General features: G+C 37.4%; 1 protein-coding gene across 1 annotated transcript in view; it reads right to left on the bottom strand.

The window, feature by feature from the left end:
- Positions 1-22,921, bottom strand: part of KIAA0355 (KIAA0355 ortholog) — a 29,071-nt gene extending 6,150 nt beyond the window's left edge. The window contains 9 exon segments of the mRNA XM_009586078.1: positions 1,449-2,431; positions 2,929-3,054; positions 4,562-4,659; positions 9,213-9,371; positions 10,329-10,490; positions 10,630-10,725; positions 11,004-11,144; positions 13,588-13,794; positions 22,247-22,921. Of these exon segments, the coding sequence (XP_009584373.1) occupies positions 1,449-2,431; positions 2,929-3,054; positions 4,562-4,659; positions 9,213-9,371; positions 10,329-10,490; positions 10,630-10,725; positions 11,004-11,144; positions 13,588-13,794; positions 22,247-22,741 (2,467 nt within the window). The 5' untranslated portion in view covers positions 22,742-22,921.
- Positions 22,922-26,374: the final 3,453 nt, after the last annotated feature.

Raw genomic sequence — 26,374 nt, 5'->3', positions numbered from 1 at the left:
TCCCAATGGAAAAATCTATTTGATTGGAAGTTTTGTTTGGTTTTGTTTTTTTAAACCCCAGATTTGTGGAAAATACCACTTATCACTTCAACTGGAGGAACATGTATCTTAATCTATAGAGCACCATTTATCAACTTGAAAGTCACCTTTTCAGAGTATTGCTTTCAAAGTCCTTGATATTCATCATATCAAATGGAACAAAACAAGTAGATTTACATAGATCGAAAGGAAAATACTACAGAAATATAATTGATTCAAAATGCTAAAAATGCCAGTCCTTTGTATACATGCATTTTTTTCCTTACACGTACATGTATTTGGTACTTGGTGAAAATAATTTTATCCTTAAGTATATACCATAAGTATGTTTAAATAAGATTATGCTAATTCAGACTTACTATTGTCAAGAAGCTTTTGATAACATAACTATGATGCCTATTTTTGCCTTACGAGCTCCACTAATTTATCAACTAAGTTGACAAAATAACTGTCAAAATTATGAGTCAAATGAGCTGGTTTCTGAGATGCCTACACAGTCCTAACACACACATGCTTGCAAATGAGCGCGGGAAACAGATTCATGGTTTGATAAAAGGTTTTCCTGTTAGTTCTAGTGCTGCCTCCCTCCAGGCAGTTTTCATAAATGCATACTACAAAGTTTCTGTAGCTATGTTCCAGGCCAACAGAAATTATATTTACGAGATAATGGATTTGTAAGCTGTTCTTAGTACTACTATCAGAAGAATTCATTAATCTTCTCTTAGACTCTACAGTCAATGTCATAGTCTTTAGCTACTTGCTTATGGCTATAAAATTCTATCTCACTTCATCTTTGACAATAATCCCTCTACATTTACAACTTATTGGTGGTTCAAACATCTGACAAACCACATGGCGGTTGCTCTTTAGTCTCTAATCCTTCAGCATCCAAGCTTTTCACTGCAGTAACAGCTGTGGAACAGGAACCAGTATGAGTCCCATGGAATTGCACAGTAATGGAGGGGAAATGCAGGGATATGGGTAAGATGCAATATGGCTGTATCTTCAGACTGCACGACTGGTCAAGAGCAGGAAGGATCATTTTGGGGAGAGGTAAAATACATAAGTTCAGGAGCTAACAATGGTTTTAAACAATTTTACAAATTAACAATATGAGGAACATCATCTGTAAGTATCTGTTTCAGTACTTTGATGTGGTCCATATAGGAAACTACTATGAAGCAAGGAATTTGTTCACATTCTAATTTATTAATGAAAGTTGCTTGTACTTTAGTTCACCTTCTGTTAAAAAAGAAAAAAGGCATACATATAAATACCTGCTTGCCTTTGTAAGCACCCTAGCATCTGGTGGATAGCTCTAGGAAATGACAGTTATTGCTAGCAATATTTAACAGTATTCTTTGTAAAAGGACCTTTATAAAAAACATAATAAAGGAAAAGACACACACCTGCAGGGTCAAAAGGCAGGATTTCTCCCAACATCCCAAACACTCCATCAGTTTGGTCACGATTTGGCCATGTGTTGTTTCTAGGTCCTTGTGGTTTCTGTCCTAACATCTCTGACATCATATTGTCCATATAGCTGCTCACAAGACCCAAGCTGTACAAATCAGAGCTTAAATCTGAAAAGCCAGGATTGTTCCACTGGTTTATATGAGACAATCCAGCTCCAACAGCTTGGGCTGGCTGCTGTGAAGAATTAGTCAGCCATTTGGCAGGTACACGTTGCTGTGGTCCAATAGGTTGAAGCAAGTGTTGGTAATACTGCATTTGCTGCTGCTGCTGCTTTTGTGACTGTTGTTGCTGTGACAAACCTTGCTGAGAAGGATGCAGTGGTGTGTGAGAGACAGATTGCGGTTGCTGTTGTACTGTTCCTGATTTTTGTTCTGTTGCTGTAGAGGATGCAACAGAGTTCCTTCTTTTCACCATTGGAGAAGTCTGCTGGGATTTGCCCATGTTAAAACCAGACAAGAAATCTATAACATCCTGCATTTCTTGGTCAGTTGGTAAATTCATACCTTTGTCATCCTTGCCGTCATCCAGTTTGAAGAAGTTGTCCCGTCTTTCAACTAGAAACCCATTCACTAGCTGATTATTTGTGCTCTGCAGTGGATCTGCGGTCCTAGGAAAATTACCAATGTTCAAAATGCTTTGTAACCGTGCATCTATGTTAGTGGGCATTTTAGCTTTCTCCTCTGAGTTGGAACTTATGAAGACATTTTTGGAAGGTGTATTGGGGATTGAATAACTTCCAGTATTACTTGTACTGGTGCAGGAAGTTTTTTTTGTAAACCGTGAAGTCAGTTTCGAGAACGTCTTTTGTAGACCACCTGAAGATTTGCTTCCATTTCCAGATGGCATGTCAACTTGATTCCCAAAGTCTGAGATTTCACGCTGTAACTGGATCTGAATACAAGGCAAAGCTTGCTCCCTGCATCAACAAAAACATATATATCAAACCACCTAATACATAACTGAGTTTGTACTTTGGAGGAAAACATTAATTTGGGTAATAGCTAGTGGAAGAAACAAAACCAAAGATTGCCAAGTTCACCAGCTACTACTTCTGGTAACAACACACATTATTACTAGTATTTGCAATAGCATTAACTACTTTCCATTCCTTAAGAAATTTTAATTGTACTTCAAGACCTAAATGGAGACTAATTTAATATAAATCAAGTATTTTTGTAACAGAGGAACAAAATACTTTTGTAGACTTGGATAAGCTGCTGATTGGTTTTTAAAAAGACTGCTGTATCTCTGTATGTACCCACAAGGTCCCTACGTAGATTACCAATTTCTTGCTCTCAGTTTGACCCCTTCTGATGAACCGGGTACTATCACATTTCTTGGTACAGACCTTTCAAAAATGAAGGCTTTGTTTAAACTAGGAAAGTAGAGCATGAGGCTCAAGAGGAGATGTACCTTCCTTCCTTCCACCTGTGTATGTCAAACACAGCAGTATAGAGCACATCTACGAGTCCCAAAGTCTTCTCTGGATCCAGACTCCTCTGTAGCAAAGACATTGTTGCTGGATCTTCTTTCAGACACCTGTAATCATTAAGTTTAACTTAAAAATCAAAATTTTTATTTTTTATATTAAACAATTTTACCATACTAGTCAGATAATAAAAGGCCAATTGATGCACTACTTCTGTTCCTACAGAGGTGCAACTAATAAAGGCAGCACAACGTATGAATGCCTGAGGGTTCCTAAAGACTACGGCTGCAGCCACAGTTTCTTTCTACTGTTGAATATACAACTAATCTAACTGTAAAATTAGGATTTATATAATTTATTTTAAAATCATGATTAACGATTAGCTCTTTAGCTGAGCAGGCATAATTCAGGCACAGAGGTAAGAAATAACAAATACACGAAGCCCATTTCTGGAAAATGGCAAGAGCACTCAACAAACCTGACACAAAACACTAGTGCATGGGTGCACTCTGGAATCCAACGCTAAGAACACCCAGCCTGACAGACTCTATGTGGAAAATGATTCAGCATATCCAACAGTCTGGGGAAGATTTTACTGAGCTGTGAAGATGCAGGATTAGTGAAATTTTCCTCGTTAATGGCACAGAATTAGGACTGAATTTGAGGTGAAATCAGAATAACTTAAATCTAAATATTAGCACATTTGTCCAGTACTTAATGAGCCCCTCCAGCAGCAACAAGTAAAGAGGCACTCTCACTGTCTGTCAGCAGATGGAGCTCTTCCAGAGCGCACAAAGCCTGGCTCAAAGCACTCTGCATTATTTTAGTTCTTTCATAATAGAGCAATTTACATAAAGAGAACAGAGAAGTGCCAGTTTATACTCTATAGAGGAATTAAGGATGTATTTGGGTAAATAGACTATCAGTTGACTCGTACTTCTGGACATACCATTGGTACCACTAGTAACAGGCTATCTCACTAAGGATTCAGATGAATGAACTGTGTTGTACTGAAAAATTCATACTGAGTACTCAGAAGTAAGAGAAAGGAAATGTTCTAATTCCAAATCATTGTTTCAAAAGGGAAGAAATCCTCACCTAAACTGCAGATTAATCCTACTACTCTTTCCTAGGCAGTCAACTAAACTGGTAGGAATAGTGTGTCTCGGACCACAGAGTTCTGCAGTTCATGACAGCGCTTGAAGAACAGCTCAGTGAAGAAAGAGCCAAAGCTCTCAAATTAATCTCATCTAATTCCTGGCCTTCCTGAGATAACAGCTGTGAGGACCTGCCGGGGAGGAACATAACAGGAATACTATTGGTTTGGGGTTTTTTAAACCTTCTCTTTCATCATCAAGCTTTTACTTTTTCTTTAAAAGTGTGTTTTAGTGCCCAGCACTGCCTCTTTTCTATTGCCTCCAACAGAGGCAGCACTAGTACAAAGACAGTAAAGTACAACTGTCAGTCTGTCAGGAATGGTGGTATTCAAACAGTTCCAGATAAAGGAACTTAAGGAAGATACACCATTGTGCAGTATTCTCCCTTCCATTTGTACTGTAATATTTTTCCCTATATATTTCAGTCATAGCTATTACTATACACAGTATTTTTATTTACCAAGTTGATGGAACTTGCACCACAATTCTGGATCCTTCTAAACTTATCTGAGGAGCATAGGCTTCTTTATTTTCAATCTGTGCTGTGTCCACAACCACCTAGCAAATAAAATGAAAATAAAAGGGATTTTAAGAATTAATTCTAGTTATTTTATCACCCCTGTAGTTAAGATGCAATAGTCTCACCTCCCTGCCACGCTACATGTGCAAAAAATAACCAGATAAAAACAAATCAACTCACAAAATCATTGTAAGTTGATTTCTGTTTTAATATCTAAAAAAGAGAAGGAATATAAAATGATTAGTTTGATACAGTAACCTATATTTCAAGGACTTAATTCTTCTCGATTACATACTGTAGTTATGCATCACTCCGTAGTTACCAACTGCTTTACCTAACAGCTGGTAGTTATCAATGGCTTCGTATAACAGCCCTTGCATTTGAGAGGTTTGGCACTATTACTACTTTAATAGCTCCCAAACACCTATTTATCAAAATATTTGAAATAATTTAACTGCAGTGCATGGTATGATATAGACAAGTAGTATTTAGTCTGAAACTTTTCACATAGCTCACAATTCTTAACACGCCCCCCCCCCCTCCTTTTAAGGTTATAAAATCCCACACCAACATTTCTCTGTTCTACTTAATGGAACTACTATTATTAATTCCCTATTATATAAAAGAGAAGAAAAGTGACTGTTCAATTTGTTGAATTCTGAGCCTTCTGTAAGACATCATAAAGATATATGGAAGATGAAAGTCTTGAAAATTAACCTTCTGTCATGAACCTTTCTTTTTATGGAATTGAGAAGGAACGGATTCACTTCAGCTTCATTTAAACTTTAATACCAGTGATAGTACATTCCATATTTGGTTCATGCTTTCTGTTGTTGTCCAGTCTGCATGGGTTGGCCTTTTTGATTATTTCCATAATTTCCTATTTTGGTCATGCTGAACCAGCAGCTTTCTGGCAGCAGTCAGCAGTTCTTACTTCAGTGACTAGCAGATTAGCTGTACCATTTATCCCTGGAATGGCAAAAGTCCTTCGGTATAAATAAGCCTCGAGGGATATTACTGGCTTTTTTGCAATCATCCTACACTGGTTCTACTTCTAACTGGTTGTCTACTACTGGTTACAAAGAAATGTGAAATATGAATAATACTGAGAGTCTCTTCTCTCTTTTGCTTTAACAAAACCATCCAATGACACTTGAATACAATTCTTTCCCACCTTTTAGATATTTTAGCATAAGGCCTTAGTTTTCCTCCAGTTGACTGGAGGCATTTGCCCGAGTTTATTCAAACTTGTAGAACATGTCTAAGCACAGTGACAAAACACCATGCTGTTATCCACTCATGAAAATACCTCTTATTTAATAACAGGGCAACTCCATTACTTTTTTCCTTGTATTTGTGCCATTTTAATTTTATGTAATTTGGTAATCTGCAATTCAGCTATATTGCAATTATAATTGGGTTAAGGAGAGATGAACTTAGGAGTGATTTTTTCTTAACTCCCAAGAAAAATACTGTCAGCATCTCAGACCTGTAAATCAGAACTAAAATTCTGATTTGTGCAGACCTACATCAGCTTCTGGTAGTGGTACATGGTAGTGCCCATGGTCTGAGCTTTGTTAGGGGTGTTCTGGTGTCCCGTCCCCCGTTCCAACCCCCCATCTTCCTTTCTTCCCCTTTAAAAAAAGTTCTACATTTCTCAACATTTGGTCAGAGTTACAACATCTGGGATCTAAACATTACTAGGAGATTTAGTGTTTCTGCAATGCATGTTGGTTTTTGCTACAGAAAGATCTACTAGCACAAAAAAGGATGGCTAGAGACTCAGTTAAACCTTCTCTCTATGACTTTGCATGAGGCCAATTCAAAGTTTTATTTCCACTCATCCTCTGAATTCAACTATTTTAATACACGTTTCTTTTATTCAAACACGGAGATTTCTTCAGCTGACCCAAATCTGAAAATACAATTCTTAATATATATGCTAAAGTAAAACCTGAAGAACTGCATTTTAAAAAATTATTTCTTATGTTAAAAAACTGAAGCCTAAAATAACCAAGCAAACTAAGTCACATCTCATTGTCCTTTCCACTCTTAATGAGTTTCTTCTTAAAAGGCACATGGCAAGATAGGCTAAAGATAGTGAGGCTGTCAAGTAATGTTCTTTTTTAAATTTGGCATTTAAATGATAAATTTACACACAATTCTGCACTAATGCAGACACCTTAGTTTCTAAAAGCAGTAAACCAAAGACTACGTAATATTGTCCCATGATTCATTTAGCTGAGTTCAACACAAAATAAACTTAAAATAAACACATTCTCCCGTCCTGCCTGGTGGGTGCTTAGAGGATAGCTTCCTGTGCATCAGACATCTATTGTTCGTGTTTTACAGGTGTTTCCTCTCTCATCTCCACCCAAAGAATGCTTTAAAGAAGCAAATTACAATTTCTCGTCATTGCATGAGGCTACATACAAGCGTAATTGAATCTTGTAAAAAATTATGGCACATAGTTTATAAAGAAAAACCTCAACCCTCACACCCTTCCAAATTGTAACAAATCAAAGTGAGAATGAACGAAGGAGAGAAGGCTCACAAGTATTTTGTCATGTGTATAGCTCATTACTGTGTCTTTGAAGATAGAAGCCTGCTACTTTCAGAACCTGAGGTTCATGCAAAAATCTTTGGAGACATTTGTGATTCAACACAAGTAATATTCCTTGTATCAGTACTGTCATTTGGGAGAATGTATAAGTAAGTTTTATGCTGACAAGTCTCCAAATGTTATGATAAACCTGAAGAATATCAGCGCTCTAATTATCAGCAGGTCTAACTAGTTATGTCTAGACTGGGGACACCAGGAGATTTCCAGACTCCTGAGTCCAAATGTGCCTTGGGCCACTCCCCAAATCTCATCAGGGCAGGACTTGGGTGTGCACAACCCTGAAACCCCCTGGAAAGGAAATGGTGGGAGGTGCAGCATCCTCCAAGGCATTCCTCATCTAGACACTCAGGAGCCAAGAACTCCTCCTGAGTTATGGCACACTCCCCATAGAGGTGCTGAGAAACAGTTTCTCTCTTGGCTTCACTTCCCGTACCTTGCTGCTGACTCCCAGCATCCTGCCATGAACTATGGCAGGTGAAGACACAATCCCACTTAACCATATCCTTTTTTCTAGTTCTTCTTGTATTTATTAATGTTTAATACATATTTTCCTTGAAAAAACCTAAGTAGAAATTTGATCAATCCTACTATTCCACAGTTGCTTTCTCTCTCTGTAAGGATACCACCTTCTTATGCCTCCCTCTAAAACTTCCTTATACAAAGTGGTTAATGCACTACCATCTCCTATCCTTAAATCCTCGTATCACAGTGAAGTAAAGATTGATAGCAGGTGCACTGCCGTTATGATATTGATGGTCTGTCCCTTTGATTTTAGGCCTTCTTTACATGAAAAGTCAGTTGAATTCCAGTATAATTTGAACCTACTCATCTAACAGGTATTTAATATTAAGGGAATATCTAATATCTGATATCTAGTATCAAAGGAATGCTAAAGTAGAAATATCTGACACATTTATAATTTATCATTCACCGTTATTGAGAACCTATTAATGGTACCAAAAAACATATGGTTTAAAGAACTAGGACAGAAGGTCAAAGTCCCTTAATCAGCCGTGTGATTTGTTTGAAAAAGTGCTATGTACAAAGTATGTAGCAATATGGATCCTTTCATCAGAAATTACAATTAGTTACAAAGTCCTGATGGCCTGCCATCACCTTGAACAAAGAATCAATATATGAATCAACAAGAAGCATATAGCTCATTGTAGGTTAAAGACAGTTCAAAGAATACTTGACAGAAACTATCATAGGCTACGGTGTACCTTTATGCTTGCACTTCTTTCCTACCCTATTGCATTCTTGCCCCCATTTTATTTGTCCAAATTAAAATTCACAGTAGTCCAAAAAACCTATGTGTCATGAATGAACAGTTTATTAAATGAAGAGATTGCAGTAATTAGTTATGGGAGGACGAATGCATTTTCTTATCAGAGTATGTTCCAAGCATCTATTTTTAGCAACTGTTTAGATACTGTAAAATCCATGGGGTTTGTTTCTAAAGAACACATATGCCTACCGCAAGGTATTTAATTGCTCTGTCCTCTGCTGGAGATGTCAGGTAGCATTACTTGGTGCAGAGGACTTCCTGGTTTATGTTGGGCAGGAAACCCAGCTTCCATTCAAAGCAGAGAGGAAATGAAGAAATGGCAGTTTTTATAAGCTAATCTGTGAGAAGGGGAGGGGGGGAAGGGGTGTTTCTTTTTAACATGGTCATCTATAGATTTGAAAATCTTTCTATTTCACTATGAATTAGAAGTTTCATTTCTTGTGTTCTCTCTAATAACGGAGACTATGAAGTACACAGTACATTCTCCTGTTTCTATCAACTATAGATACCATTCTACAAGGATATGTTTTGCTATTAAATCAAGTTAGCTGCAGTGTTAAAAATGGAGAAACACAAAGTAAGACACTGGAAATTAATTTCCAAACTCATTAAACTATCTAGTTTCTCTTCAGGATGTTTAAGTAGCCCTTTTTTTGCTAAGCCTATTCATAGTCACTTACCAGTCCAGCTTGGCCAAATAACAGTTGTACAGCGGTTTTGCAGGCTCCTCGCCAAGTGGAAGGGCAAACCTGATTTAGTACTTCAGTAACAGGAGAGTCATCCCGTGGTGTAAGTCCATTATGGCATCCAGCTTCCTTAATCAACTGCAGCATTGTGTGCTGAAAAAAATAATTAAAACTTTGTCATACGAAACAAGAGATTCAGAAATGTGAACACCAATGCTTTCAATATGTATTTATCATTGTTCTACACGTTTTTCAAACAACTATGATGTCTGTTACCTCTGAACAGTCTTGTATAACTAGAAGAGCTCAACTGCAGAACAGAAATATGGAAGACCGTCTCTGCTATTTGGAACACAATATTCGTCCAAAATCATAAACAGTATTTTTGCTTATATTCTTGCAAAACGGTTTGATCATAACTACAAAAAGCACTGCAAAGACAACAGAAAAGCAGCCTTTTGAGCTATGGATTGTTTCAACGCTTTCAGGAGCACGGAAATGGGCTTATCTAAAAAAAAAGTGAAAATGCTGATTAAAATTGTCCAAATTACTTCTGAATGGACATCTTTTCCATTCCTTTATACTGAAAATACAACTAACTTCTCCACAATTTTAAATTATTTTTTAAAAATTGATTGAAGTTTGTAAGAAGACATTAAAAGGAGCTTTGTTACAAAATATTTTTTCAAGTACCTCCCTTAGCACTAGGCTGGGCCAGACTTACTTTGGCACCTAAGAAGATAAAAGCTCTCAAGTGCATCACGTGGTTGGGGCATCTGTAAGGGCTCACTTTCCTCTGCACTTCTTGAGATCTAACCCACCTATTTTCAAAAAGTTCACAGAAGCTTCATTATCTCCTAGACTTCTATGCTTCTCTCAGATTGGACTGAATTTGCCCAGGTGGTTAAAACGTTATCAGAAGCAGGCATGGACCTAAAATGTTATCAACATCTTGTTTCCACAGGAAGTCAGGCTAAAAATACGCACTTTTAAATACAAGTTTGGCACTGAACTTCTACTGCCGTTGTTCTCTGAATTTTAAGGAGTTCTACTCTTTTTTTCTCTCCCCCCTCCCCCCTTCACTCCTGTGATTAGATTCAGGGTTATTACCGTTTTCAGCTTCAGGTTTTCTGCTGCAGACTCATTAAAGGATATTCCTTTCAGAAAATGCGATCCTATCTGAACAGGTACAGTGGGCAGTTCACACTGAATTGGCTGAGGTGGAGTCTGTCTCCTTCCTGTTTGCTGGGCTTCAGCTTCACTGCAACAGCCCTTAAATATAAAAGAACAGATCAATTAGAAGAAATGAAGACATTAGAAAATCCTAGTATGGGTCCAATTTTTTTTTTTTTAAATAGTTATTTTCAAGGTGAGGAGGGATGAAAAAGAGAGCAGGTTTAGCAGATCCTACCTGAAGACTTGCTTCAATAGCTTTTGGGTTCAAGTGGAAGCCAGCCTTCATTGCATATTCACAATGGCCTAAACTCTCCAAAGCCACTTTGTAAGCCTGACAAAAAGTTGAGATAGCACAGGCATATCAGCAAGTAAGCAAGCATGCAGTCCTTGTGTCTGGATACATATATAAGAACTGTTACATGGATTTACCCTACTCAGTTCTACGGCATACACACATTTATCATATAAGATTCCAATACTGTAACTGTCAAATACCTCATGGCTGCCTGTGGTACATTTTTGTGCAGTAATATTCTCCTTCCCTATTTCATTCCTTGGCCCACTGACTGTACTACATGCACATGAAAGCAGCAGACTTTAAAAACTCACCTGCAAAGCACTGTCAATTTTCACGTTTAGCTCTTTGAGCTGATGTTCAGGGATTGCCACACTCTGGGAGCAGAAAAGTTGCTGAACTTCAATTCCTGCCAAACATCCATCACAGCCTCTTTCTCGCAGTCGAGATGTGGCCTGTTACGTAAAATAAAAATCCAGGGTAAAGAGGTTCAACATTAAACCAGGACAAGCTTAATTAAATTTAAAGGAAGAGCAAAAAAAACCCCACAGAGTTTAAAACATTATAAAGGAGAAGAGAAGCAGCACCTGGTGGAAAGGATCTGGAGGAGATTATTTATTATAACTTATTAAACCTCTACTGCTACTTTGAAAGTACAAATATCATGTAATTTGTACGGCATATAGGTGTTGGCTAGCAACTTAATTCAACATTGTTTGCTGTTACTATTTCAGCTCCCTCTCAGGACTAAGGATCCTGTTACACAGGCCACATGATGACTGTCGTTACCAGAGGAGGGACTTACAACTTCAACATAGAGGGTATTACTTGCCACAGAAACCAAAGATACATTTAATCATGTGTACAAACACTCCTGTGTACATAAGACGATATATTTTATAAAATTAAGCATGATTACTGTGGTGCAATTTGAGAAGAGCCACACAAGACTAAGATCAACTTAGCACAGCAAGAGAATAGCTTTATGTAATACGATTTTGAAAAATAAGAAAACAAAAAGCCAAATATCTAGTTTTAACTGTAAAATATTACACGACTGAGCAGGGTAAAACAAATAGAAACCTACTCTCAACTGCATTTAAAGCCTCAGATATGGCTTATTTTTCAGTCTAGGAAGGAGTCTTGCTCTAAAGCAGGATGTCCAAATTGGGGATTTTTGGTATTACAGCCAATGGACAGACACATTGCTCGCCTCATTGACACATACAAAATCACAGCATTTTCCAAGTGAAAAATCTTAAAAAAGAAAAAGAGTTTTGAGCTACTGACAAAGTACGATCTTAAACTTTATTCTGAAACAGCAGTGTATTCTCCTGCCAAAGAGGCTGATTTTATATGGAAATAATGGATTGCCTTCCACTCCACGAAGTAAAAATGTGGAAAGATTTCAGTATTTCAAATCTCCCTTCTATCAAAATGACTTGTATATTCATCTATCTACAGTTATAAGAGAGACAGAGATATTATTTATTTACAGAGCACAGATTTTTCTTATGTTATCCTAAAACCCCACACAAATACTTCAGATTAGTTATTTTAGTCAATCATAAAAATTGAGAAGTTTCTTCAATTGTTAATCTGGAACTAGGGAGAATCTGTATTTTCCTCTTCTCCTCTGTATGTTTAATAAAGGATTTGATTAGTGTAATATTTGTACTAAACTCTATTTCGAAACATAGGTTTTATTAACAGAAATAGTTGAAGTGGGCTGTTAAGGAGGTAAAAAAGAAAGTTAAGGTCCCAGATTCTGCAAAACCAAGCTTAATTTTAACAACATTTTAAACGAACTTGATAGCAATTGCAGGGCATTTCTAGAAACTGTAACACAGTTTTAAGGAACTAAGTACATTAAACATAAAATTAACTATTTTTATGCAAAAGGAGTAAAGCTATACCAGGATTAGACCTGTTACGATTATCTGTAATACACCTAAAGCACTCCCAAATCCTTATTTTATCCAGTGAAATAAATTTATGCTGCAGTAAAAACTACAAATAATTCCTCTGCATTCATAGTTCTAACGGACACTTGTTTGCTTTCATATACCTTGCAGATGTTAGTTGATAAATGGAGACCTTGACAAGATTTCCAGTCAAAATGATTAACAAGCCTGTGTGGGCTGCCAAATCAGACTTCAAAAGCACATGCTCCAAGTTACTTTAAGGAAACTATGCACTCAGCGTCTGACTCCATTTTGATCTATCAGTCTGTAGACTTCAATAGTGCAAGGGAAAGCCAAAAAAGTTCATAATACTGATTTTCTTTGTATTTTGCAGGAAAAGTAAGGATTCCACAGACGGCAAGCGTTTGTGAAAATACAAGTCCAGAGAGTGGTACCTTTCAGTAATACGATTAACATTCCAACAACTGATGGATCAAAGCAACATCAAGCTTAACAGCATGAAGACAAAAAAGTGTTAAAAGTTACCGTAAAGATTTTAAGTCTAAAATAGAATCCATGCTCAGAATTTAAGAGAAATAGACATTATCTAAATTATTTTTCATCAAGATTTTGCTCCGTTTTTGCAAAGGCCTGTTGTATGCTTTTTTTTAAATTCCCTCTGCCAAACCACATTTGAACATTGTTAATTCATTACTAATAACAAAAAGCTGTTTCCACGGTTTGCGTACTCCTTATATACAATCGTATCACAAAGAAAACTTTACACAGGACAAAGATAATATAATCACCATATAGGTAAAACAAGTTTTAGCATCTGAAACTAACTGTACCACGTTCCCCCCTTCAAATGCAGCATGTCTTTAAAATCAGAGATTTAACTTCCTTTATTAGGGCATCCAGCCTGAATCTAGGTTTCACTAAATATAACTGCCATTTCACTAAATATAATGTCACTACAGCAAGACCTCCATACCTCTGCTGCTCCTCTCCATGATCTTATAGCATCTTCTAGCTCATTTGTGGGGCTTAAATTTGAGGCTCCAGCCCCACTAACATTCTTTCTCTCCTGAGCTACAGCTTCAGCAAAGCAAGAGTGTGCCACTGGCTGGACCTTCTGCAAAGCTTGTGACAGGAACTGAAAGTGGACCTGCATCACCGTCAAGAAACATCGCCCAAGTACCTGCAGGAGAAGAAACAAACCAGTTTCAAGCAAATAGAAGATTTCATGGAAGTTTCCCTTCTTCCTTTTTGTTCAGTATTTGGGGTAAGGAACTAAGTTATTCAGATCTTTTTTTATTAAAATAACACTTCAGATCATAAAATAACACATGATATTTAACCATTTACTTAAGGTAAACAGTGAGTGAGCATTGGTTTCTATGAATTAAGGGGAGATGAGACTGATCCCACATAATTTTTACTTCAGCACTCAAGTTATGGTTATTTGAAGAATGAAAAGCTTGTTAAGTTACTTAGCAATATCGAGCACATGAAACAATACAAAAATGGGAGTAGCATATTATCACAAGGACAAAGTCAACAGCAAAACCCACTTGCACAGAAACCTAGCTGAATTCATGCTAAAAAAAACCCAAAACAAAAAAAGTAATCTGAATCATTTTAAAACATTATCATAAAAATCAGAAAAGTTTAATCTAGCAGTTTATCTTCCAAGCAGAGCAATAACCGGTAATAAGCATGAAAAACATTTTGCCACATAATACAGTGGCAACACAGTGCCATTTTTAGAATATAACAGTGACTGCAGAATGCATGCACAAAGTTGCAGCCCTGTCACTTGCATTGTCTGACAGGAACTGCTAACGCTGGCACAAATCTTCTCTTCAGAATATTTCACTGAAATGGGTCATGTAATACTCACTCGGAAAGCCCGAGGAAAGGCAGGGAAGTGAAGGGCTGCCAGTCCCTCCCCATACTCGCTGGGCTGAGGGCAGCACCAGCATCGTGCCAGGGAAGGGATGCCCACCTCTGCCAGCCAGAGCTGTGCTCCGCATCCTGGACCTCTGTCCCCTGCACGTTTCCATCCCCCATTTATCCCCCTCTCTCATAGCAAAGCTAATGAGAATTATGACCAAAGACAGACATATGCCTCAGTTACTACAAGCAAAACAAAACAGGTCACACAAACTGAGTATTTAGGTGCAGCCATCACATGTGGAAGAACAGACAGGAGTGCAATCATCCAGAAGGACAACCTGGAGAGCAAAGCAGCACAAACAGGAGTGCTCCGTCTACCTTCAGGGCCACGCTCTCCTATGCAAACAAAAGCTTACAACAAAGCATAACTAGAATGCAGCAGAGAAGAAAAGTATTTTCCAAATTACTGTAGAAAGTATTTAAAAGCTATTCAAAGTGTTTTGTTTCTTTTACAGAGTTTGTCACACAAAGTGGCTTAAAATGTATATTTGACTTTGATTTATTAAAAAAGACTCAACTTGAATTCCATTTTAGGAATAATTCACAAAATACACGGATAATGTACAAAGCCATCGTGCCTTGGAGCGAATAAATCATCTGGCTTATTTTCAGCTACATTCTTCTGGAATAAAAATATTCAGACACAATGATCTTACTGGCAAGACTCCGAAGTCACACGAACAGTTATATGCATTAACTATCTACTTCAGAAGAACCAGTGGTGGCAATGCTTTTTTCCATTGCATCCGGACTCCTTTTGACATTCCATTCTGGTTCAATCACTTCCCTCCTTTGTACAAGGCATAAAATTAAACATTTTTGGTACTTTGACTGACCTCTGAAAGTAGAGTTTGCCTTATTAAAAAGGCAGTCAGCAACTGATAAAATGAATGAAACTCCAACTTTCCTGGCTACAAGATTAGAAAAATTTGTAAGAAAACTGCAGGAAAGGACAACTGGCGGTCTGAATATTTCTGTGTATGAAGAATGCAGTTCTCAGGGGAAGAAGAAAGTAGGACTCATTAGGAATTTCAAGCCGATTCAAGTTTCAAAGAATATTTAAGGTACAGAGGTTGAAGTTTCCCCTGCCTGGGAATAATGCGCAAAATAAACAAATGATTTAGTTTTTAAGTGGCAGCACACAACCTTCCTGCTATAATTTACAATGTTAGACAGTAAAGATAAATAGTAACATCTGCTTTACTGAACTTCTATTTTGTTTGAAAAATAATCTATTTCAGTCTTCCTCAGAAATGGGTAAGGATGGTTTTAACTGCTTAAATAAAATTGAAGTGGTAGAGGATTTCTGCACTGCTAAACACTCACTGCAAATGCCAAACTCACTTTGCTTTAAAGTTCACTTCTTGAGGATTTTTCTTCCAAAGAGCTGCATCTGTCTTAACTGTTGGAAAGAAGTACGACCACCACCAGTTTAACAAATACAGCCAGGGTTGGCCAGCAGTTACCGAAGTGTGTAAAGCAATAAACTAAATCTCTGTTGTGCAATCTGCAGAACAATATTAGCATATGGATGTGGGTTTTTTCACAGTTAGAGACACCACCATCTCTTTTGAGATTATTTTTCCCTCTTTTCCCATGCAGAAGTGTTTGACTCTCCTGCTTTAGACCATAATAAGAACTAACTAAAACCTAGAGACTATATAGTAATTAAAGATTAATTGGAATCATCACAAGTGTCAACTAGTAAGTTTTTCTTAGTAGTGGTTGTGTTTTCTTAAACAATTTCTTAGAATCATTATTATTGCATATACAATGAGGTCTTCAGCTTGCAAGCTTTTTGTCCCAAGAAATACAGCTCTAGCACCTTGACTTCCCTAACCCATTACCAGGTAGGACAGCTATCTATCTCAGCAGCTGAATAACCTTACCTAAAGGAACCTGTCTTCCCGCTTAGGCAGTTGGAAGCAATGGGACTTTTTGGGGAGGTCTCACTTCAGACTTCCTTGACTCTGAAACAGGTGACGAGTTTAATCAAACTGGTTACATAGAAACAGGAGCCTCAGGTGGAGATGCAGTGTTAGGTTACTCTGTCCCATATTAGCCTCCTAATGGGGGCACACAATCAGCTTTGGAATATTTTGCTGGACAAAGTGCACACATAAAATTGCCAGATTTCATTGCTAAACAGTGATGCCATGCAAATTCCCTGGCAAGCAAATCTTACACAACAGATTCTTTAAAACAGAACACGACCACTAATAGAGTTAGCAAATAACCAGTGTCAGTCTTCCAAACTTGATACAAGCACTGACCTGCAGTTCCAACTACCATTTTATGTAGTGGAATTGTTTTTGGGTTTGGGTGGGGTTTTTTTTTTTGGCTATTTCCCTAAACAAACAAAACGCTTAAAAAACCAAAACACCGCAACACGCTTATTCAGTGGTTTCCTACTACTCTCATTTTCCTTAACAGAGTTTTTAATGGCTTTGGTAACGATAAGCCCTGTGCACAACCTGTCTACCCACTGAAGATACCAGATTAAAATAGCAATATAATGAAGTTAACAATGAGGTATGACTCAAACTGGTGTACCAAGTTATGAGATAACCTCCTTTCCCACATATTACTGAAAGTGGGCAGAATATTATTCATTTTTACTATGTAGCAATGCCCTGCAGTTTGGAAGAGTGACCTCATGACCAAAACACGTCCAAGGGAAGACACGATCCTGCTCATTGAAAAAGAGTTACTTGCAAGATAAACTAGATTCCAGCAGAAGTTGCACCTTTACATCTACAGTATTAGGAGACACGGGCTACCTAACAGAGTCATTTCTGCTAACAGTCAACCTAAAAGCCCAGTAGTGATAATCTGATATTGACAGCTACTAAAACTACAATTTAGCAAAAAAGCATTTAAGTGTTAAGCATTTTAAAAATAAAAAGCAGCAATTAAAATGTAATACAAAATACTTCTGAAGACAATGCTAGCAGATCTGAGAGCAGACCATGAAATTATAGACCAAGACAAGAGTACAATGTCATTCCAGCAAGCTATAGCATTTGCTATGGATTTGAAGCAGCGTTTTGCTACTAACAATTCCTCCACTTGGAAAAGTCTGAAGCCAATCCCTGCAAATCACAGGAAAGATAGTATTTTAAAAAAATATTTAAATTGGCTTTACAATGTTTGCTAAGAAAAGCCTACATTTCATATTTACTCAGATATTTTTGTTCCACAAGCTTCTTGTTCAAAAATCTTCAGTTATTTTATGCACATAAAAGCCAAAAATTATCTCCATTTAACACAAAACAGAGCGTCTAAGTAAATATCCTGTGCCCATTCATGCTTCCCTTTTGTTTAAGAAGGCAACATGTACATCTCTGTCATTACTACCACTTTTAAGACAATACACAAGCTCCGTGTAACTAAAACAAGATTCATTCTTTGTATTTCGCAGTACTGAGGCTGCTGCAAAGCTTCACAAAAGATGAGGAAATACACAAACTTTTTTCCAGTCTCAATTTTTTTTTTGCCCCACAGGATTTCCTTTAACGCTTTTATCAACAGAAGTACAGTTTTACCGCATTCTTCCAGCTTACGAAACTTTAACAACAGATCTGGAAAACTTAACATTAAACACACTCTTGTTCCCCCTGATTTCCTGTTCCGCACCCATACAGGCAGAAAACACCTGAGAATTCAAAGTTTTTTGAAAGGGGAAAAGGAAAGGCAGAAAATAAAAATCAGCATTTGCATTTCTGAAATTAAGAAACCTTGGAAAACTCCATCTGTCACCAACACTTTGATCAAGAGAAGTCACCTTCTTACACATCTTGGCAGACAACTCTGTACTAGGCAAGCTCTGTTCTGCTAAAAAACAATAAATAAATTAAAAACCTCACCTACTGCTGCTACAGTCCAGGTTGCACAACCTTTTTTAGTCCAATTCCAAGTCAGTGTATGTTTATAGAACTTGATATTTTCTTGACATTGTTTTCCCTGGGGGCTAGAGCCCACTACATTAGATAAAAACTTGCAGCACTTCAGAAAAGCTATAGCTCTCTCCTAAATTTCTAAAGCCAAACCTGCTCTGCTCTATTTTTCATTCTTCCTCAGAACATACAGCCTTTGTTGAGGAAGGCTTAGGAAAAGTACATTTTCCTTAGCTGGGCTTATGCATAGAAAAAGCCTCATTCTCATGTCGTCCTCATGAATTTGGGGTTCTGTCCTCCCACCCCACCACGAATTACAACTCACCTCCCGCTGCTTCCGTAATACCAGACTCCATCCCTCAAATAAGAGGCTCTGGAATACCTCTTCATAGAATATTGCTGAGCTGCCACTCAGACATTCGACCATCTCTCAATTCTTTCTCAGAGTTGTAAGTTCTTTCATCATCTACTAGAGAAGCTGCAAAAGCAACTTCAGATATTACTGTATTTCCCCCCTTGTATTTTCCAAGGAAAAAAGTACACTGCCTCTCACACTCTTTTCCCCTGGTCAGTGAACTCTGATGAAGTCAGGCAAGCCCTTTATATTTTTCTGCTTCCATTGTGAGTTTTTTAATCCTGCTGGTAGTTCTACGAAATGTTAACTTTTCTATAGATCGGGGGAAAAAAACAAACCATACTTTTTAAAATTAAAATTTCAGCATAAATAGCTCAGTCTTCAAATCACAGAAAAGCAGAGTAGGAGAGGCTCTCAAAAGGTCATCCTACTGTCCCAAGCACAGAGCAATTTCACCTGGGTCAGTTTTGCTAGATGCAGGTTTAACCTGTTCTGTAAGTTCTTCATGTTGGAGGCTCCCTACCCTTTGTAGCAATCCACGTCAGTGCTTCACTAACATTACAAAGTATTTCCACAACATCTAACAAGAATCTTTCCTTCTGAAATTTAAGTTCATTACTTCTTGCTCCACTTTACACGGACATGAAGAACAGAACACTGCCACGTCTTCTGGCAGCTTCTTACATACCTGAACAATTCTGATTTTCCTTCTTAGTCTTCTCTTCTGTAGAGTCAGTCTTCTCAATTTGTCCTCTGAAGTCCTATATCCTGGATGTCTGATTACTCTTGCTACTCTCCTCTGGTGTCTCTCCAGTTGCTCACTATTTCTCTAAGTGCAACAGCAGTGGTGCACGGGTGCACCGTTGTGTTTAAGGCCATAATAACCAAAGTGAAGAGAGTTGAATGCTTATTTCATGGTTCTTGCAGGTTATAGTCGTGTTAAATACATGACAACTGCCTCTTTGCACAACAGCAACAACATTGATTTATTATTTGCAACCGCACAACACTGGCTCCTACTCAGTATACGACTACCATAAGCCCTAGAACTGTTCTTCAGAACTGCTGCCCAGTGGGCTCCGCTTGTGAGGCTGAAAATTTCCATTTAAATATTGTAACATTCAGTTTTCCCCTCTGAATTCCATCCCAGCTGGAAAACTCATTTGTTCAATTCAAGATGATTTTTAATTCAGCAGGTCTTCCAGCATTCTTGCATCACATACTTTCAAGTCACCGACGAACTTAAATATATTCTCTATACTGACCGCTACCAAGGTCCATTTCGACAGTGAGCAACTGATAACTGCTTCCTGGGCACAATCATCCAACTTGCCCATATACTTAAGTCATCTAAACCATGCTCCCTGGCTGATTTCTAAAACAACCTTTAAGTCAGTGTCAAATCCTTAAATTTTGCTGGTTCTTAAGCACAAGCAGAACGCAATACTTGTCTCATTACACAAAAGTTCCCATAAATCTTTCATATTGACTTTTTTAAAAGCTTTGTGCAAGATGCAGTTTTAATTAAGAAAAGGTATAAGAAAAGTACGATGACAAGTTGTCAATTTCCACAAGATATGCCTAAAAAGAAAACCAAGCAATCCAGCTGTTTTGCCTGCATTCTCTTTACATTTGTTCCTACCATAGAGCTGCCTGGTGAAGAGAGCACTGCAGGTGCACATGGAGCTCAGGAACAAGGGTTAGGTCTATACAGGTAAAGCAGGGACCAAAGCAAGTTTCTCTACCTTTGCTTTAAGCTGGCAGGACATGCAGCCAACTTATGCAAACAATGCTTTGCTTTTGCTCATGAACTCCACTCACTGCTGAAGCAGCACTCTCCCCACACAGTGTGGGGCAAGGTATGAAGTAACACCTAGAATTGCTTGACTAGGTTATAAAAGCAGTATACAGACAGTTGCCAACACTTTGCAAGACAGAGTTTCAAAGTCCACAAAAAACCCCTAGAAGACAGGTAGTGCTTTGTATGTTTTTGATTTTTTTAATCAAAAAAAGTCTTTCAGCACAGGTATTATCAAGGTCTTTAATTACATAAACTCACACTGATTTTTAAATTTAAAAAAAAAAAAAAAGATTTTTTTTCCTACAGCCTTAGCTAAACATAGTGATGTTATTAGATTGTTTTCAAAAATACCAGTCTACAGAAGACATTTATAACAAATACATAGCCAATCTTACTTCATTCTATACTAAGTATACAACACTGAAAACTGTCAGTCATACTTCTCACTACAGTTACGTACTACAAATAGTGTTCTACTTAACTACTTCATCCGTAAGTTGTGCTGTTGTAGAAAGCAGATAATGCTTGATAAGCAAGTGTGTATAACGTTCATCCTTACAAAGTTACCTGAAATCTAAATAAAAAATAAGAGAACTCAAAAATAAGTTTTCCACTCAGGATGGAATTCTGTAGGAATAACTTTGCAAATACTCCTGTAAAGAAGTATGTCAAAACACAAGGAACTACTTAAACCACCAGGGATTTGTATGTTATTATCACTTAACACTGCCCGTTACATAATTAAGACATTTACTACAGGAGAAATACCCAGAAATACCCAGCCAGGCATGATGAGAGTTGGGGATCCTCTCAACTTCAAAACCTCTGAATTCTGACTGTTGGGCACTTGCTGCCAGCATATGGAAATTATAGAAAAGTCATGAAAAATGTTTACAGCACAAATCTCTCTAGCATGGTATTTTCCTCTTAAGCACAACAGCCCAAAAAGACAAAAATGTTTTGAATAAAACATTATTTTACACAAATTTTGATCATTAGTAAACTAATACGCAGTTTTACACAAACACTGATGACAATACGCCACCCACAAGTGTTCAGGTTTCCCCTCAGAATGGATAATACTAAGCAAAGTATAGGTTAATTTAGAATATGATGGCTTAATATCATTAGAAATATTAGCTAACATAAAACAGAAAATTGTTTAAAACTTTTATTGAGTTGGTTTAGAAGGGCAGGGTATTGGGGTTTTTTTTGTTGTTGTTTTGCATTATTATTTTTAAACTAAGCATGGTTTCCCCAAAGAAGAAAGAGGTTGTTGGATTGCTGGTTATAAGTTTAAATCATATAGAAGATTACCATTTAGAATTATATAGGTAGTACAATTTAATTATAACTCATCTTTCTTATTTCATGAAATCTTTAAATAGAGTACAAGTTCTTATACAGACATACCTAATAAATACCTAATTCAACATAGTTGGAAGTCAGGCACTGCAGATGACTTAACACTTTCAAGAAGAAAACGTATCAAATGAAGAGTTTCTCTTTTAACCAGCATTGCCCACAAATACAAAGCAAGGCAGAGTGAACTTTTGGTGTAGAAGTGATTTTGAAGAGAAGTCCAATTAAGAGGGAATGATACAAATTCACATGCAAAACAGTATCCCCCAAGGTAACTTACCTCAATGTCTTGTAGGCTGAACTCTTTTTGATCTTTAAAGTTTGCAGCTCCTGCACTCAGTTCCATCAGCATTTTTGCTATTTCTGGTTTTATTGCTGCTGTGAGTCGACTCGCTGCTTCCATGACATGTTCCTGCACGTCTTTCAGTTGCATAGCTGCCTTAGAATAGTGCGAGTTCCTAAATACACTGCTGAAAAGGTCTGTAAGGAAAGTGCTCGTACGGCAAAACACGTTGAGTGCATCCAGATATTTGGAGATTCCCTGCTGGATGTCTGCGATCGGAGTAGTGTGGGACACAGGGTGGTTGCAGCTGCCCGCAGCAGCTGAGGAGACCAAAGGGGATGCTGGGGTTGTCGATGCCAGCGGTGCGCTCAGGGTCCTGCCTAGCTCAGGCATTTGATACTGCTGGTGTTGCTGCACTTTTTGCTTGGACCCGCCAAGCAAAAAGCGCCGCTTATAGTCCATTTTGCTTTCTTGTGCACTACAGCAATACATAAGTGAGTGCTTGTCCAAAGATTTCTTGAATTAACAATCACTTGTCAAATTCCTTCCTCAAATATATAGTTATGTACAGTAACAGTGGAGGACTGTGTACATAGGTTTCACAAAAGGCATTTCAAAAAGGCAAGCGTCTGTATAATCTGTATCAGCAGTGAGAAAAGCAGCAGATTTGCTGACTTCGTATGTTCAGTGTTCAGTGCAGCCCTGCTGCAGTTATAAACTGTACTCAAAAAGCAAGCCGAAGTATCTTAATAATGTTATATCTCCTGCTTGGTATTCCACTCTGCGCACAGAAAAGCAATGCTGGAGCAGAGAAGTTATCGCCTACGATTTCTTTGTGAGCATATTATTGTCACTTGCTGTTAAGTCTACAAAAGTTATTCTTGTCAATGCAAATAATAGTCTTAGAAGCAATACCTTAACACAATTTTCCCATTAGTAATATCAGGAAAAGTGGAGCAAACCACCGATCAACAGCGATTATAAAAGCAGTGCAGAGGCTCCTTCCTTGAAAAAGCAAATCCTTATGTCAGCAGATCAAGTATCTTCAAATGTCTTGACAGATCCAGTCTGCCAAATTAGTTTACTTGTAGTGTCTCTTCTAGTACTGGAGGGGAAAAAAAAAAAAATCTGGACTCTGTTTACAGAAGACTTTGCAAGTATAAGCTATTAAAAATTAGTGTTTATTATTGCAAGCCTTCTTCCCATTTCCATGTTTGTTGAGGTAGTTGTTTCTGTTGTAACATTAAGAAGTGGTGCTTCCAGCCTGCATTTGCCCTCAATTGTAGACTCAGAACAAAAATGCACAAATGTATTTGTAAGGCCTCTAGGTCATTTCCTGTGAAGGGGAAAAAAAAAAAAGTTTAAAATGTTATGGAACAATAAGAAGGTTTAAGATTTTAACTCCTGCAGTGTCCTGGTATATATCTCTAGGCATATGTTGTGAACAATATGCAAGATCAAAAGGAAGGGAGTGTTGTACTGACCGTTTAAAAGGCAGTTACAAGTTGGTGTCACCCTGTTACTAAACTCAACACTGCTGAATATTTTCTTATTAGTTCTCCCATCCTAGACTGTCAAACTTAAGACTATAGTTAATCCCCGGTGCAACCCTTATACAGTTAATAACAGTGGAAGGCTATTAATGCAGAGCTCAGGGGGAGTTAATCACCTTTTCTAACCTCATCCTTCTTAAATAATTTAAGAATTAAGTCAATGAAAGCTTTTTTCATGCAGCATAATTTATGGCAGAAATCTGAGACTCCCATTCATTTTAATAATTTACTAAATCAACAGGTACAGGTCCTTAATTTTTTTCAGTACAACAGCAGACAAATCTGTCTATATCCTAACTGAGATTAACTGAGAAATACAACATACACATCCCATTTTAAATAATGGACAGCATCTATCATGTGCAAGGTATTATATGAGGCAGAATTGCCTAACAGATTGGCCTTAAATAACATTCTCACCAGACACGAAAGTAGGGAGGAAATACAGCTTCTAGTACTGCCCTGCTCCTACTAGCAAACTCTGGTGAAGCTGGGGAGCCAAGAGCACCTTCTTGAAGGCAAACAGAGCCTGAGCCGTGAGAAAGGGTCAGTTTGCAGCAGGAGACGTTCAATGCCAGGCTGGAGGAACTGGAGCTTCTGGAAAAGGGTTTGAAGATTTTTAGGCCCTTACCCTTAGCCAAACACAGCCCTTGGCATCTCATGATCATGTTTACAGATTGGAGTCATATATCCATACAATGGTCACAGTTATCCTAGGAGCTCATTTACATATCCTTATAAATATTTTATATAAATACACATACATATATATTTATACACACATGTGTGTGACAAGAGATTTCTAATTTTTTTTATGCACTACGAATTTATAGCTTGTTAATTAATCCCACCTCAATCATCTTCCCTTCTTCTGTGCCAGAGTCAGAACTGCATTGACCTAATTACCTCTTATCCCACCAGCTAAGTTAAGGTGGGAAACCCCATACTAGTGTCCTGAACAGGTAACTTTCTACAGCATTCCTTGCTTTGAGAGAGAAATGTTCTATTTCTTCAGAATGCAAAAGACACCGATTAACAATGTCAGGACATTATCAGAAGGAAAGTGTAATGTAGAGAAATACAATTTGTTCAATCAGTTTATCTTGTCCCAGCTCTATGTCACGCTTTAGGCCACTCTCTCCTCTCCTATACATACACATAACTTGATTTGATCAAATAAGGACATTCTTTTCCTTACTGCAGCAATTGTGACATACAAGGCTAATATCAAACAGTAACTCATAATAGGGTTTTTTCCCTGAGCACTTAAAAGAATAATCCAGATATAACAGGAAGGAGCCCCCTAATCCAACAACAAAATGTTCCTTTAGCTATTATATTTGAGATATGAAACCTGTATTAATATTGTCAAAATGGTTGGGGAATAAAGATTTTATCTTCAGTCAAAATTTCTTATTTCCACCTGTCTGAAGAAACAAGATACCAATTCATTCACATAATGTGTTTTGATACGTATGATACAAAAATCCCACAGATAAAGAAGCAGGCAAGACATAGCAGGACAAAACAACATATAGAGCCTGATAGTCTCACACCCACTAAAACAACAGACACAGAAGTTTTTCAGGAAGTCGTTGCTGCAGATGGTTCTGCTTCTGAGATCTAGAGTAAATATTCTTTTGTATTCCCACTTTTTAAAACATGATAAACAGATAAAACACAGCAGAAATTCCCACACGCATTTCAACATCCCTTATTAAAGTACTCTAAGATGATTACTTTCTTTCCTAATTACTTCATACTTCTCTCAATATTCACATTGAATGTGTCAGAATGCAATAAACCCATTAAAAACGGAATTTTCTAGGCGGTCTTGATATCATATGCATAGCTGAAAGTATTTTTCTCCTTGCTTTACAAGGTATGGTGCCTTACAGTGGGAAGCATGATTAAATTGGTTTTCTTGATTGCATATAGATGTAGATGAAACAAGAGTTGGTTAATTTATATGCATTGTATAAGTAAATTGGTGATTATTTTCCCTAAATAAACATGAATTTCACATTGCAGAGGAACTTAAGAAATGATCATGAAACATCTAAATGTTAATTAGCACCAAAAGTAGAAAAAGCTAAGAAGGGGGTTTCAAGCTATACAGTACTGAATTAGACAATCATATTAGAGATGCACTACGATTTGGTGGTTCTGATTACACACTGAGCCTTTTAGGATCAAACTAAGACACTGAACTGATCATTTGAAACAGTCTGATATTTGGCCAATACATAGCAGTGCTACATCCTAAAAGAACATAAATGTAATGAATAGAAAAAAATGGTGTTTTCGTATTTTCTACAGCTATAAACAAACATGATAAATCATTGTGGTTTACGTCTAGACAATTTAATAGTCAAACCTGCAGGTACTTACTCAATTCTTCAACTTCAATATTCCCTTGTGATTTTCATATTTTCTACAGCTATAAACAAACATGATAAATCATTGTGTTTTACTTCTAGACAATTTCATAGTCAAACCTGCAGGTACTTATTCAATTCTTCAACTTCAATATTCCCTTGTAATAAAATCAACACAAAAGCTTACAGAGGAC

The sequence above is a fragment of the Fulmarus glacialis genome, unplaced genomic scaffold (assembly GCF_000690835.1).
Source record: "Fulmarus glacialis isolate BGI_N327 unplaced genomic scaffold, ASM69083v1 scaffold24649, whole genome shotgun sequence".
NCBI classification, from domain to species: domain Eukaryota; kingdom Metazoa; phylum Chordata; class Aves; order Procellariiformes; family Procellariidae; genus Fulmarus; species Fulmarus glacialis.
The sequence above is the reverse complement of the archived record's forward strand: the minus strand, read 5'-3'. Positions and strand labels throughout refer to the sequence as shown.